This window comes from Epinephelus moara, chromosome 8 (assembly GCF_006386435.1).
Source record: "Epinephelus moara isolate mb chromosome 8, YSFRI_EMoa_1.0, whole genome shotgun sequence".
Taxonomy (NCBI): domain Eukaryota; kingdom Metazoa; phylum Chordata; class Actinopteri; order Perciformes; family Serranidae; genus Epinephelus; species Epinephelus moara.
In genome coordinates this window covers 41,738,669-41,755,404 of record NC_065513.1, presented here as the reverse complement: position 1 = coordinate 41,755,404, position 16,736 = coordinate 41,738,669, and the positions used below count along the sequence as shown (strand labels likewise).

The 16,736-nt window shown below is 39.8% G+C and overlaps 1 protein-coding gene across 1 annotated transcript; it reads right to left on the bottom strand.

Moving 5' to 3' along the window:
• Positions 1–865: 865 nt before the first annotated feature.
• Positions 866–14,137, bottom strand: gle1 (GLE1 RNA export mediator). The gene is made up of 15 exons (XM_050051777.1): positions 13,945–14,137; positions 11,393–11,635; positions 10,757–10,915; positions 10,106–10,254; positions 9,511–9,571; positions 8,612–8,863; positions 8,273–8,495; positions 6,368–6,480; positions 5,921–6,133; positions 5,554–5,744; positions 5,336–5,465; positions 5,141–5,245; positions 4,335–4,417; positions 4,161–4,224; positions 866–1,940 (listed from the first exon to the last, which is right to left on the bottom strand). The coding sequence occupies exons 1-15, from the start codon at positions 14,041–14,043 to the stop codon at positions 1,872–1,874; spliced, it is 2,154 nt and encodes a 717-aa protein (XP_049907734.1). The 5' UTR covers positions 14,044–14,137; the 3' UTR covers positions 866–1,871.
• Positions 14,138–16,736: the final 2,599 nt, after the last annotated feature.

Below are 16,736 nucleotides of genomic sequence, written 5' to 3'. Positions count from 1 at the left end.
CACAAAAAAAGTGTAAAATCTGTCAGAAAAAAAATAACGTTTTGATAATAAAATGTGCAAAATATTGACTTATGTGCGAAAGAAAAAATAGAATGAAAGGGGTCAGCTGAGATGGTTCGGGCATCTGATCAGGATCCTCCTGGGCGCCTCATGTTAGAGGTGCTCTGGGCACGTCCCACTGGTAGGAGGCCCCGGGGCAGACCCAGAACACACTGGAGGGATTACACATCTCATCTGGTCTGGGAACACCTTGGGGTCCTCCAGGAGGAGCTAGAAAGTGTTGCTGGGGAGAGGGACGTCTGGGGTGCTTTGTTCAGCCTGCTGCCCCTGCAACCCGGCCCCGGATAAGCGGATGAAAATGGATGAATGGATGAAGTGGAGTAGAGGTATAGAGTACTGTAAAATTTAAATACTCAAGTAAAAGACAAGTACCTCAAAATTGTGTCTGCGTATAGTACATAAAATTGTGTTGTTCTTCATCACATAACCACAGACTCACAAACACACATAAGACTTGGGAGCAGGTCATAATCCAGGAGTTAAATACTGATCAGTTTCTGGGTCTCTGTGCAAATGACGCTGTCGTCCAAGAGCGCCGTCTGTAGGCAACATGGAGGCAACAAACGGGTTACTTGAGCCATTAGGAGGCAAATCACAGAGCGACAACGTGAGGTCTTCAAACGTCATTTTGTCTGAAACGCAACTGCCAAAAACCTGGAGATGTCAGCTTAAAAAGACAAAGAAAAGCAGCAAATCCTCACATTTAGAAACTTGAACCAGAGACTGTTTAAAGTTTCCAACGAACCAGCTGAAGTAGAATTGACTATTTTTAAAAAGAGAATAAAATCAAATGACAAAATCTTCCAGTAAACTGCTGATGAGGTTTAATTCCACACATTTGGTTTACAGATGGAGACATTTCTGCACATGTGAAAATTACAATCATTTTGATAAAACATCTGCATCACAAGAGTCTACATTCAGACTTCTCTGCTCCTCTACCATGACTTTCATTTTTGTTTCACTTGAAAGCACTGAGTCATCTTTAGATTCCTCTTTCAGCATGACCATCAACTCTGCTGCATTCTGAAAACACTGACTAACACACGTCAGCAGTTTTAAATTGATATACGTCCTAATTTTGGGATGACTTCATTCACAACTATTAAAGACAGCTCATCAGCTCACGAAGCTTCAATCCACACGGTGGATTCATTAAAAATAAATAGCAAAAACGTTCAAATCGTTCAACACAATTCGGATTTGAACAGCGAGCGTTGAAATAAAAACACAAACAGTAGTGATCAGATTTAGTGAGAAAACAAAACCGCTTGTTTCCTCCAACAAACGAACAGAAACAGCTTCAACATCAGGATGTTTAACACTTTTCTTCTGGAGGATTCAGAGTGTTTAGAGCAACATAATTACTATATGTCGTTTTTAAAGAACGAGCAGATCTGGCTTTGTTTTGTTGCAACACATAAATCATGAAGTACATTTTAAAGTTGTAAGAAGCAAAAAACCATCATTGGAGCAGATGTTGGTGTAGAAGTGCTTCCTGTCTCGCCGTTAGCCGTTTGAAACTTCATCCAAAGCTGGTGAGTCAATTTGGAATATACCGTGTAGTTGAGCGTGGCCTCCACTGTGTCTTTACTTATCAAACACCTCCTGATATTTTCTCTGAGACGTCCAGTAAATGACACAAAGTTAATGAGCTCCAGCAGCTTCTACTTTTCCTCCTTGTTTACTGGCTGAAGTTGCCTCCTAGTCCCAAGCGTCAGACCACATGTCCCTCACTTTCTGCCTCATTCAGTCCCGAACGGCGTCATGCAGCAACATCCAACATGGCGGCTCCTCTTCCTCCTCGTCTATCACGAGTTCCAGAACATGGAGCTCAGCTGGCCTTTGGGTGGACGGATCTGCCGGCTCTGCAGCGACGTCTACACAAGGGAGGAAAAGTGGAGTTTATTCACAAGAAACAAAAACAAGATTTTGACATCGCACAAAAAAATTACACATACTTTAAAGGTATTTTTTTCTTGTAAACATGTTTCTTCCTCCTGTGCTCCTGTTATTTAAGTATTTTTTCTTATTCTACCTTTTTCTTGTTTCTATTGAAGTCCTATTTCTATGTTGTCTGTGTGTGTAGCATGGAGGGAGCTGCATTTCATTGTGTACTCCTGTGTTGTATGCTGACAAAAAAGCTGACGTAACATACAATCAGATACAGAAACATCCTGTTGTCAACTTTACTCCTATATTCTCACATTTGTCATATAAAACTCTGCATTTCCTCTCTAACTGCATGTCACCAAGACATTTTTTAAGTTATGAACTGGGCTGAATTGTTTGACACTCAGACTGATCGTGATCCCTGACACATCAGGGCAACGGTCAGCTGTTGGCCAATGTTGAGCTGTCGCTAAATGTCTGTTGCGCTATAGTTTTCACAGTGTGTTCGGCCCTTATCAGCTGTTTTTCAGCTTCAGCTGGCGGAGCCCGTCGGTGAGATCGATCACCCTGACTGGCAGATCAGCTCAGTGAACGAGAAGAGAAACAGAAGTGAGGACAGCAAACAACTCAAGTCAAAAGGACGTGAGTTAAAAACAAACTTGTTTTATGAGGTAAGATTTATTTTTTAGCCGCTGGCTCACCCCAAACTCCTCTGTGTGAACTGTATAACCGCTCAGATCAGGAAAGCCACCCTGATCCCTGAGGACCCTTCTCACCCTCTCCACCACTCCTTCAGTTACCGCCATCAGGCAGACGCTACAAAGTCCCACTGGCCCAGAAAAACATCTACAAGAAATGTTTCATTCCCTCTGCAATAACCACTCTGAACAATCTAAAACAGACACTGCACTTTGACCTGCTGTTGTAACTGTTCTTTTTATACATTTGTTTTAAATGTGTTTTAAATGTGAATCATGTGGATTGAGCCTTGTCAGAGGAGAATCTCTGTCACTGGTGGGACAGTAACTAAAAGTCTAACTACCTATGTATCTAAGCAGAAACGCTACGCAACTGTTCGGGTTATTGTTCACTAGTGCACGGCACATATCATTTGTTCTTTCAACATCAGGTTGTCTTGTTCATGTGCTTATTAGCGTCCTGAATCCGTGCTGACGGTCATTTGGTTCCTCTTTTTGAATGACTAATACAGACCACTGCCGCCTGCTGGCACTGAGCACTATTTACTTCTCACCCAGGTGCAGAACGTACATGCTAGCTGCCGCTGGCTGCAGTCTTTGTGGTGCAAAGTGCAACTTTTTGGCCGAGACACAGACGTCAGCCTTTGTCATCACTAGTTCTTTGATGCTGGTTTGGCTAAGTAAATAATAAATCCATCTGTTGGACCATCAGATGACTTTCTGGAAGGTCCAAAATCCTGATCTGCAGTTTAAACAATTCTGTCATCACATCAAAAGATCCTTCATAAACTGTAGTGATCTTGTTTTAATATTAATGATGTAAAATTTTACATGTGTCTAAAAAAGTGCTGTGAAATAAATAAAACTAAACTTTGCTGCAAAAATAGACAGAACATACTTTTCTTCTTGCTTTCTGTTCACAGTAAACAACTTTTTTTTTTCCCTTTTGCCAACATTTTTGAAGACGTAGCCGTCACGTTTGAACAAAACCAGAATAGTTTTGGCAGTGCAGATTATTAACAAACTTTATTAATGCTGCACTTTGCAAAACAATGTTTTCACATGCTTGAACCAGGACTGAAACATTTCAGAACTGCAATAAGACAAATAAAAATAATAGAAAAACTTATTATTATTATTACTGCTTTACTTTTAAATATTTAAGTTGATTTGCCTTTATTATGTTTATATACATAACTTTTTTTCTACACTACATTTGCGTGTATCAGTGCACAGGTGTATTTTTCCCTTTTCTTTCTTTTAAATCTTTTCTCGTTTTCTTATATTTTGCATTTGCACTGTAAACTGAGCATCTCTCAATCTTTATAGAACAAAGTGCCCGATATTATAAGATACAAACAATAATAACAAAACAGAAACAACATGTTGGAAATAAAACGTTGCGCTACACTTAGTGAAAGGTTTTAAGAATAGATTACAGGCTGATTAACGAGTGTAGTGTGCAGCATCTGCCCAGTTCATAGCTAACATTAGCAGTGGGTAACGTACCTCTAGAAACTGTTTGAGTCTGATGACTGAGCCCATCTGTCCACTGCTGGTCACCGCTTCAATTCTGGAGACATCAAAGAGACACATGCAACACATCAGACAGAAGAAACTTGTGGCGACAGCTGCTGATAAAATATTTCACTCCATGATTTCAATGTTAAAGAGAGCGTGTACCTGGGGAAGTATTCCTCTTTCAGCAGCAGGATGAGTTTCCAGAACTGGCCCTGATACTGCTTCATCAAAGCATTACCACAGACCTGAACAAAAACACAAACATCAGCACAGAAGTTTAGATTTTTAACCATAGACAGTACAAAATAATGGACACAGCCAACGTTTGTGGACTCCCGTTTTGAAACCTCCAGTTTGGTATTGTGGCCATTATTGCCTTCAATTTTTGGAGCCAGAAGTGACCATATTTGGGCGAAAGGCAGAAGCTAACTCTAACTCAAGCTGCTGGTTGGTTAGCATGGTGCATTTACAGCTATGGTTAACTGTGATAAAGCTAATGCTAATTTTACTCAAAACCAACCTTTCATGCATCAATTATGACTCAGTCAAGAATTTCTTTTCTAAGTGTTTTTAATTCTCTTCATTTTTTGAGTACACACTTTTCAAAGAGTTTTTTTTTTTTTACAATTAATTTGAATTTTTTTGCATTTTATTTTTTTTAAACTGAAGAAAATAACCCAGTGACAAAATGTTTATATTATGTGACACCATAAAAGTATTTCTTATGCTATAGAAGTAGTGTGTTCACATATTTTAACATTCTAACGCTGTTCATTCAAATTCATAAAAACCCACTTTTCAAAAATGAGAAATCCACACATTACCCCTCGACCAACAGACGAGGCCTTCATCTGCATATTTAAATAAGTAATCAAAGTATAATTTAGCTGAATAACCTCTGTGCTCTGTTGGGATCTGTGTGTATAGGAACAGCTATATTGATGTTTAAAAAAGCAGTGTATACTCACCTCGAGAAAGTCGAACAGCAGCGTCGCCGTGATGTCAGCCAGAGGCTCCATATTCAGCATCTGAGCCAGCCAACGCCAGCCTTGGTTCAGTCCGTGAGGAGCAGACTGGAACACATCAAGGAAAGAGTGAGAATCAAAAGTTTAAAGATGAAGAAACGTAATAATGTTTTCAAAGGGAGGTGAAACAGTTCTTACCCCGTGCTTGGAGCCGTAGGGCCACCTCAGCTGGATCACGGCTGCGTAGAGACGGATCATCCCAGACATCCTCTTTAGGAAACTATCCTGACCTTCGACCCCGGTGTCGTCCACACGGTAACCAAGAATCCTGGAGAAGTGAGGATTATTGTTGTGATTAAACAAATGTAATGATGGAGTAAAAAATGAGTGCAGCAACACGTGTCTGTCTCCCTGACCTCTGGTATTCCTCCACAGGTGTGCCGTCCTTCATCGGAGGGTAATGTGGGACTGCGTACGGACATTTCTTGTGCAGGTGGGCGAGGATGAGGTCGCCAACTCGAGGGTGCAGCTCCCAGACGCCAGAGGCCACCACGGCGATGGGGAAAGCAGCTTCATGGTGAGACGCCACCTCCTCCTCTCCTTGTTTCTATAGGGAGGAAAAATCCAATTCCACAGGAGTTTTACTGTCATTTAATTTGTTGTAGATTTGGTTTATTTGTATGGTTTATTTATTTGTTGATTTTGGTGTTGCAACATACATTTTCCCACCTTTTTGTGACGAGTGTTTCAGAGATATTTATATAACATGTCAATCAGACTCACCACAAACTTCTCAGCCAGTTTGTAGCTGACAAATTCCAGGCCCTGAGGATGCTGGGAGGTGGAGACAGACCTCCCCCCCGACACCACCGCTCGTCCCGACAGCAGCTTGTCGATCTTGTCAAAGATTTCCCGGAGCTGCGATCCGGAGTCGCTGGCGATTTGACTGACAGGGATGGTGGCTGTTTTCTGGAGCTCCAGCTTCAGCTTCTTTGTCTTTGAGGAGAAATGAAACCATCTGTACAGAGTTCTGCTCACGAGTTAAACGTTAATCATTGCACATTTTTGCTTGCCACTACAGCGCTTAATTATATGGCTTGTTGAAATTCAATACTTTTAGGGTCCTCCGGCCACGGCTGTAGCCAGCGCAAAGGCATAAGAACTTAAGGTTATGGATATAAAGTTCTCTATAAATATAAGATTATTATCATTATTGAAGCACAAACTGACCTGAACGTCTTTTGAGGTGTTGAGCTGGTTGAAGGACTGAGCGGACTGAGCAGCCAACTCCTGCAGCTCCTTGTACCATTTCAGAGTGCTGTCTTCAGCGCTGTTCTGCAGCCCTGTTGGAGAACAACATCCATCAGTGGGAGCAGAAGTATTCAGATACTTTACTTATATAAAAGCACTAATACAACACTGTGAAAATATTTCACTACAAATAAAAGACCTGCTTACTTCAGTAAAAGTTTGCAATTATTACCAGTAAAATGTACGTTAAGTATGCAGAGTAAAAGTATTGATTGTGCAGTAAAATGTTCCCTGCTGTCAGTGTTTTATTCCATCTTGTGTTTTTGGATTAATATTCCTGCTGCATTAACGTGTATGTGTCATTTTCCTGCTGTAGATGTTTCAGGTTTTTAACTCCCTTATATACTGTTATTCTATGGCAATGCATGATATTCTATAATTGAAGCGTGGCTGTCCTGTGAGAACCATGCATCTCTATAAAGTCAGAAAAACAGTCTGTTTTCAGCTTTGTGACGATGCATTTTCCAGCTGATCCAAGATGGTTTTTCAAGAGTTTAAGTAGCTTAAGAAGTACTAAAATGTTCTCAACACATAAAGGAACACTTCATCCGTCAGGCCCCGGTCACACAGAGCGTTTCAGTATCTAGTTCCTGACATGTTGAGGCAGATAGATATTTTGGGGCGTTTTTGCCTTTAATTGATAGGACAGATAAGTGTGAAGGGGAGAGAGAGGGAATGACATGCAGCAACGGGCCACAGGCTGGAGTCGAACCCGGGCCGCTGCGGCAACAGCCCCGTACACGGGCCGCCTGCTCCATCCACCAAGCCACCGACGCCCCAGTTTCCAGGCATATTTTAGGATGACTCAGGGGCAGTTTGACAACCTGCTGTCTATCGTCGGGCCGTATAGCTCTGGATATCCAGCAACCACTACCACCAGTTTCTCCTCCATTGTTTACCAACTGCAAACTTGTTGTCGTGACCACCACAGAAGACCCGCCTCTCAAATCATCTGATTGCACAATGGGGAAAAAGAGATGACGTGGGGCACTTTTCTGCTCTGAGTTGAAGTTTTTTCAACTCAAGAAGTTCAGAGCGCTCCGGCAAAAACGCCAGTGGATAGTGCCGGCGCCCCATATACAGAGGCATTGCCTTGCTGCAGTGGCCACGGGTTCGAGTTCAGCTCGCGGCCCTTTGCTGCATGTCAGTCCCCACTTTCTCTCTGTCTCCCCATTTCACTCTCTGTCCTGTCATTAAAGGCAAAAAAGCCCACAAAAATAATCTTTAAAAAAACAACAACAAAAAACAAACAAACCGCGAGGCGCCTAGCAACGCAAAAACAGCGAGCAAAAATCTTCATTCTCATTAAAAACAAATCACAAAAAGACGCTTCCAGCTGCTAAAACACTTTCTGTGTGATCGGGACCTCAGTTTATCACAAACACTCAACATAAACACAACTGGAGACACATGATTTTCACTGGAGAGGAAGGGAATTAAAAACTGTAATCTGAAAAGTAACTAAAGCTGTCAGACAAATGTAGAGCAGTGAAAAGTACAATATTTACCTCTGAGATGTTGTGGAGTATAAATCTTCATCATATGGAAATACTCCAGTAAAGTACAATCACTTTGAATTACAACCATCAAATGCTCTTAAAGCTCTCAGGGTATTCTGTATCCGTGGGTTACAGACTGAAAAATATCAGCTAGAATCAAATGTAAACAGTCACTTCTTGCTGCGCTGTGAGGGTTTAAAGTCTCATTCTTAATCATCTGTTCTTTAAAGCTTCTCTAAACAACATACAGTATGTTAACGACGGGTCAGATCACTACACGTGATGAGGGAGTGGTCACTACTGCAGTGATGAACCCGACTCTCACCTTTCCTCTTTGCCTTCTCTTTGGCCGACTCCGCTGCCTTCTTCTGCGCTTCCTGCTGCGCCTGCAGCTCCGCCTGCTTCCTGCGCTGCTCCTCCTCCTCATGCTCCTTCTTCTTCTTCTCTTGAGCCTTTGCAACTTCCTCCTGCATCTGCCGGATCAGAGCCCTCATCTCGTGGAGGGCTCGCTCAGCCACGGTCATGTCATCCACGCTGGGGAACTCTCCCTGGAAAGACACAGTAGCTCTTACACACAACTACGTCTGTCCCAACTTTCTTCCTCTTAATGTATGAAGGAGCCATGATCCAAACCTGAATTTTACAAATCAGGATTTAAACTGACCTCTGCCGTCTTCCGCACCACCTCTGACAGCTGCGAGCACAGCTGGTTCCCGCGGGTGCAGTAGGAGTTCAGGCTGGCCGGTGGGAGATCAGTTTTGGTGGACGGCTCCAGCAGCTGGTTGAGCTGCAGGATCTCCTCCTGGATGGTGTTGAGGTTACGCAGTCGCTCCCTGCCCTCCGCCTGCCGCTGACGCTCGAGCTCCGCCTCCCGCATGCGCTGCTGCTCCGCCTCCCTCAGTCGCAGGTTGAGGATCTGACGGCGGGAACAGAAAATGAGTTTATACTGTACAAAACAGCTGCTGACACACGATGTGAGTTCAGGTGTATCACATCATCACAAAACAGTGAGGACATTTATTTATGAAGTGTCTCAGAATCAGTCATGAAACTGTGCCACAAGTGAAACTATGTCATGAAGCACTCGTAACTCAGAGTAGGACTTTAGTTTAATAATTTAATAGCTCGTAAATCGTATTGATATCTGCCAGTGAGCTATTTGGATTAACAGCGTGTCTACAGGTATCAGACGCTTTTCAAAACCTTTTCAAGATAAACTTTTTCTAGTTTCAAAGCTGCATTTTCCCCGGAAACATAAGCTTGTGAGGACTTCAATTATGCAGTGAAATCATGAGCTCTCTCTGACATTAGTTTATTAAAAAACATATATAATTGATTTTTGCCAAAGCTGCATCTTTTAATAAGCTAATTGGCATCAGTTAATATGAAATGTCTGTGTCTGACCTTCATGTCCTGGCATATCAAGAGTCTCCTGCATAGCAGCACAAAGAGGTGTTCTTACCTAAGTTAATTAAATTGAGACAATGCTTTGACCTCTAGATGTAAAATACATCTCTCTGAAATTTTTAATCCAGTTAGCGTTGATTTTTTTTCAACTCTTACCTTCATTCTGTGTCGCTGCTCTTCCTTCAGCTTCTCCTGACGCCCGATGCTTTCTTTAGTTCTACAGAAAGTAAAAACCAGACCAGGTTTGATGGCACGTTTTGGAAACAACATTAAGACTCTGCATCCCTGACAGCAGCTCTTAGAGTGTTTTCACACCTGAACTTTTAGTCCTGTTAAATCAGACTCAGGCTCAATATGAGCTCCCTTGTCCTGTTCAGTCGTCTGAAGGCAGCACGTCTTCCTTACACAGTGTAAATCAGTGTAGTGTTTTCAGATTATTCCCTCAAAGTGCATTCAGCATTCAGCTGGTTCAGTTTTGCCTGTTACATCGCCCAGATAATTATCACAGCTATGAGCAAATGCCAAGGAAGGACCTTCTTCCTGTATTTACATTCTTACTCCTGCCCGTGACACATCTGACCAATAGCTGGAGTGAAACCTCTCACTTGATTTGTAGTGATGCATTTTGTTTCACATGTATTTTTCTCTGTGTGAAAAGAAACTCAGCTGAAGAGGAACAAGCTCCAAGTTTACAAACTCATCAGCTGATCCAGACCAGAGCAAACAAACTACAGATGTAAACCGCCCTTACTCTCTGTCCATCATGTCCCTCATGGTCTGGAACTCCTGCCTCTGCTTCAGCTCCATGAACTCCTCAAAACGTTTCAGCTGCTCCGACTCGGAGCTCGCCACCGCCGCCACCAGCTTCTCCTGCATCTCCTGCCGCAGTTTGAGCGCCACCTGGGCAGACAGATTTCAGATAGTTGTCAGGTGAGACAGCAGAGCACACACAGTAAACAGGTTACATCCAGAGAAAGAAAACAGAACTGATCTATCCATCAGTTGTTTTGATCGACTGTTTTGTCAGATTTCTTAAAAGGTCTTTTTTTGCGACCAAAAGTCCAAAAGAGAAAAGTAATAAATTTATTTTACTATTAAAAAAAACAGGGAAAAGCTGTAAAATGTTTGGTGTTTTTGCTTTTAATCACTGATCAATACAAACATATTCTTAATTAGTTTTCTGTTGATTGACAAATGAATTAATCAAACACTGAATGATCTAACCAATGCAGTTTTTTTGACAAGATGATGTTCTGTCCAAAAATTTCTTTATGCTCCTGCTCTTGATCAAAACACACCGTGTCTATTTAACATTAAACATTTAAACATTTTCTTGCCACACAGCTGTTAAACTTGGCCTCATGAGACTTCACGTAAGATAATAAGAATCTCTGTGTCTGACCTTGGCCTTTTCTCGTTGTTGCTCCTCAAACTTGAGAATGCGGCCTGCCGTCTCCATGGCTTTGGGCGACAGCAGGGAAATGGCAGGTAGTGATGTAGGACTGGAAACTTCGCTGACATCTGCCTCTGGATCTTCATCCTTCGCCTCATCACTAACAGCCTGCAGCACGTGACGAAGAGATAGGAGTCAGAAATTCACAGTCACAGGAAGACATACATAGTGAGTTACTGTTTTTATCTTACAGGGAAGAAAGTACAACATCCAGCCTCACGGAAAAGTTAAAAAAAACCCTTGGAAAAAACAGTAATCTGCAGGTTTTCAGAGTCAATAGTGAAACTTTTACAATCTTGCAAATGAATTAAATTCAAGAAAAGGTTACTGCAAAACAAAAATGCTCAATTCTTTTAAAACCTCTGAGGAATGCCCGTCCTTACAAAATGATAACAACTCATTTTGATGACTTTCTGAAACCAATATAGTACACAAAATAGCTTTTGCCACTGGGTTGTTTCAAATATATAGTATATTAGTATATTTGACCCCCCAGAAAACACTGCACTTTCCCCCCCCCCCCCCTATAAAAAAAAAGAAAGAAAAAAAAGAAAATACACAATGTATTCTGGACGAGAGACTTGCCTGCTCACGCTCGGCCTTTAAAGACGGGGCTGCAGAAAGTGTGGCGTGCCTTGTGCTGAGGTCGGGGATGGATCCTGTGGAGGAGACCGAGGCTGAGATCTCCTCAGAGAGGCCCGGGCTGGAGTCTCTGGAGCTGGAGCTCAGAAAGGAGGAGTTCTGCAGGGGCAAGGAGCCGAGACGCTCCAGTATGACCCCAGAGTGCGAGGACAGGATGACGGCCTCTTTGCAACCTGCCAGAATGTGCTGCAAGAACACAGATACGTAAAACCACAGGTTTGCTTCATTCATGGAGTGTTTTATGGTTTAAATGTACCAAAGGGCTTTTGGGTTTTAACATGGGATGACAACACACTAAGCTCCATTGATTTTATCACATCACACACATTTCAACCTCACACAGGTTTACAGATATAGTCTTGAATACATAAACACTACAAAAAGTTAAAAGGTCTTTTTAAAGACTTAATTATTGTTCTGTCATGTGTTTACAGTTATTGTTTATCTGTGCTGTGTTGTAAGCTGAATTACCTCACAGTGTTGTATGACAGGGAAGAGTCCGGACACATGATCATTATTGAACAATGGTGCAACTCGGCTTTAAATATGTTTGGTCATTTTACTTTGGGCCTCCTGCACGCTCCTCGGTGGATAGACTGAGGGAAATTGGACTAACTTCAAAATTTGCAGTTAAATATACAACTTAATATGCAATTATCATCACTTTGTTTCTTCTAAAATGTGTTTGTTTTCCAGAGAAGATGACTGAATAAAATATTTAAATATTAACTATGCACATTTTTATATTTATTTAGGATAAATTAATTATTATATTAATTGCATAATAAAAATAATGTTTATTCTAATCAAGAAATTAGTAAGTAATTGACTAATCGAATGAAGAATCACTAATTTAATTGGGGAAAAAAACTGTTGCAGCACTACTGATAAGATTTAAATTGTGACTTGTCGGCCCACAGTGTCAGCCGATATTCCCTGATCCTATTCCATCAGTGTTAACTCTGGACAAACCTTCTCTTTCTATTTTGAATTTTGAAGACGAGCTTTGTTAAATCGTCATGTTGCCTGTTAATTCCAGCTTGTTATCGGCATTATTGTTCACTTGACACTGAAACAGGAACCTGCTCCTGTTTAAATCTGCAAACATTTTGAGCATAAGCTTCCAGTTTGTTTAACCAATGACTGCTCATTTTCACCTCTGCACATATTCAGATGTTGAAGGGATCTTTGTCTGTTTTTGCTCTTTCAGTTGTCAGTCTAGTTGAACCAATGTTTGGTGTTTTCTTTTCCATGTACAAAACAGGGGCTGGACATTCACCAGTTGCTCACAGGGATTACTGTTTACTTTTTCTACTTTGTATAATTCATTTGTTCACTTATTTAAATACAAATAAAATAGCAGGACAAGTTGATTAAGATATATATGTAATATTAATATTTAGATTTATTTTTTTGTAAGGCTAAGACAACTGGTAATATATATCTTACGTGTAGACTGGTTATTTTTGGAAGTCATGGTTAATTGGTAATTTATATTATATATAAAGATAGATATATTGTAATTAATATTATATATATATACCTGGGTTATTTTTGTGTGACAAAGCTAACTGGTGATAGGAATTGTATATTTAGAAAAGTTTAAGGTTTAGGTTTAGGTTTATCTACATAAGTTTCATTTCACTCGATGGCTGATGGAGAAGGCGTGGGATTTAATAAGTTTATACTTCCTCCCACTCCTTTTCGGATGTGTAAATCAAGGTGACAATTGCTTTTACATTATGCTTTTCATTATTTGTAAATATTACTTTCTTTATGTCTGCTTGTTTCTATGTTCATGTTTTTTTTTACATGTTCAAAATAAATATATATCAAAACAAACCATTTATACTAAACAATAATAAAAATAAAAAAAACATTTGTAAAGAGGACTTTCTACAACCAAAAGCCTGGAAATACCATATCAAGTTTTAGTGGCAGGAGACTACAAACTTTCAAACAATAGAGTATATTTTGGCACAAAGAGACATAAGTTACACTAATGATTAATAAAACATTGACAGTTAGAGGAGGAAAAGTACAGCATGCACATTTAAATGAAGTATAAAGTAGCATAACATGGAAGTACTCAAGTACAACAAAGCACCTAAAAGTTGAACAAGCAGATGAAGCAAATACACTTCACGAAAATGCACCACTGTGTTTATTTAACGATGTATCTTGTGTTAAACTCTTCGGCTTGAAAACAAGAAATAAAATGAAATTCTGTGGGTTAGTGTGCGGTCACATAATCATTAAGTTAGATAAACGTTAGCTAATTGAAGGCAATGCTAACACCTGCTTTTTATTTGTCCTAATGATGATTTAGAAAACTGGAGCAGTTAATTTCCCTCATTACAGATCGTCCTGTGGTAATTTTACAGAGTGAATTCCTGAAGTTATGTAGTTAAACAAGCGGAGACATCTTGGCCCGGCTAACACAAACTAGCCCTTAGCTAGTTAGCTTGGTGTCTGAGTTAGCAAAGTTAGCTCACCTCGCCTCTTTCCGACCAGAACGGGTCGTATAAGATTTTTCCCTTCGGTGAATTTTTTAAGGCCTCTAAAGTTTCCCATCGTAGATTTTCAGCAGGCATCACGACAGGACGATAAAGAAAACTAAAACTAAAACTACCGACAGCGTCGGACAAACAAGATTTGAACCGGAGGATGGAGTTACATAAATCACAATCCGACGAGAAACAGCCCGCTCTATGTTTCCGGATGGGCCAAAGCCTGTTTTTATAATAATAATTATTATTATTATTGTATGTGTGTATTATTATTATTATTATTATTATTATTATTATCATTTAGTTCCTCTTTATGTTTAGTAGGAGTTGGTTAAGGTGAAGTAGTAGTAGTATTTTCTCAAGTGAATGCATTAGGGACTGTTCCTTACTTATGAGGGGGACGGGGGTGTTGCAAATCTTCTTTTTTTTTTAAGCACTGGGCAGGGACTTATATTTTTATTTGGCTTAGGGGAGGGACATACATCTTTACATGGCTGTATTTTGTATTCATCTTACTGCTGACTTTTACAGCATGCCTTCCAGATGTGCATGCTTCGTATTTTGCGATATTTAAAGACAACAAGTCACGTTTTATTTAAAATATCTAGAATTACACCACTTATCATAGATGGAAACAGTAAAAGCAGAAATTATCATTGGATTTTTACATTTCCAATAGACCTCGGACATGTCGTGCGATGAAGGCCTCCATCAGAAAAAAAACCCATGACCAAATCTGTTTTTGCAACGATTTGTTTTTAACAGGTGCTCAAATTACAGTGTGGGAGCAGTTCTAAAAAAGTGTGTCAGGTTTTCACTCATGCATTTGAAAATTTTATTTTAAATAAGGTGCATAGGATATAGGGAATATAAGAATTAGCTAACATGCTAAGGTGAGGAAAAAAATAGCCAACAGTAAGGTGAAAAATATAAGAAATAGCTAACTAGCTAAAGTGCAAAAAAAAACTTAGCTAACAGTAAGGTGCAAAATATAAAAACTAGCTTACTAGCTAAGGTGCTAAAAAAAACTAGCTAACAGTAGGGTTCAAAATATATGAAATAACTACGAGCAAGATCTAAAATGTAACACTAGCTAACAGTAGGGTGCAAAATATAAGTAAAAGCTAACGAGCTAAAATGCAAAAAAAAAAAAAAAAAACCTTACTAACAGTAAGGTGAAAAATATAAGAAATAGCTAATGAGCTAAGGTGCAAAAAAAATATCTAACAGTAAGGTGAAAATTAAGACTTAGCTAACAAGCTACGGTGCAAAAAAACAACAACTAGCTAACAGTAAGTTGCTAAATATAGATAAAAGCTAACTAGCTGAAGCACAAAAAAACCTAATTCATAGTAAGGTGAAAAATATAAGAAAAAGCAAACTAGCTGAAGTGCAAAAAAAACTAGCTAACAGTGAGGTGCAAAATATAAAAACTAGCCCACTAGCTAAGGTGCTAAAAGAACTAGCTAACAGTGGTTCAAAATATATGAAATAGCTACTAGCAAGATGTAAAATATAACACTACCTAACAGTAAGGTGCAAAATATAAGAAATAGCTAACTAGCTAAAGTGCAAAAAAAACAACCTAACTAACAGTAAGGTGCAAAATATAAGAAATAGCTAACTAGCTAAAGTGCAAAAAAAACAAACAACCTAACTAACAGTAAGGTGAAAAATATAAGAAATAGCTAACTAGCTAAGGTGCAAAAAACTAGCTAACAGTAAGGTGCAAAATGTAAGACATAGCTAACAAGCTAAAGTGCAAAAAAACTAACAGTAAGGTGAAAAATATAAGAAATAGCTAACTAGCCAAGGTGCAAAAAAACTAACTAACAGTAAGGTGAAAAATATAAGAAATAGCTAACAAGTTAAGGTGCAAAAAAACAACAACTAGCCAACAGTAAGGTGTGGAATATAGATAAAAGCTAACTAGCTTAAGTGCAAAAAAAAAAACCTAACTAGCTAAGATGCAAAATATAAAAACTAGCTAACGGTTGGGTGCAAAATATAAAAACTAGCTAACGGTTGGGTGCAAAATATAAGAAATAGCTACAGTAGGGTTCAAATGTATGAAATGGCTAACACAAAAAATGTATATATCTATTTATTTATTTATATTGTGTCTTATTCATTACTTATTGTTTGCTAGTTTTGTTGTCATGTCATTACAAGTCCCATACAGTAGGAGGCAGTATGTGCCTTTAATGTTGGTTTATAGCCCGCCGGGAAAACCATAGAAGAAGAAACAACGTACACAAGCTTAGTCAGAGTTAGCGTTAGACGTGTAGAAGTAGCTGGGAGACGGTATTGTGGTTGTATGGATAATTTTGACCATGTCTTCAGAGTATCTGAGAGAGTTTGTTAATGAGAGACTAACTGCTGCTGCTCAAGAAATACTCGGAGTTTTTAAATCAACTATCGTCAAGTATGAAGAAGAGCTCGACCGTCAGAGGAGGCTGTTGGCTATCGTTTTGAAACCTCGAATAAGGCTACACAGGATAGGTGTGTACAACTTTAAAGGTCTTTAAAAACTTACAGAGGAGTATGGCTTTGAATTATTAGTTGTATTTATTTGCTCAGATGTGTGTTTCTCTACCATCCCATTAGTATCCTAATAATTCTGTTGTGTGTCCCTCCAGAGCTCCCACAGCAACATGTCTGTAAGGAGGGGGAGGTTCTCTCTGAGCAGCAGCTCTGTATTCAGGAGAGGAACTCCAGTGTGGACCAAGAGGAGCCAGAGCCTCCACAGATTAAAGAGGAAGAGGAGGAACTCTGCA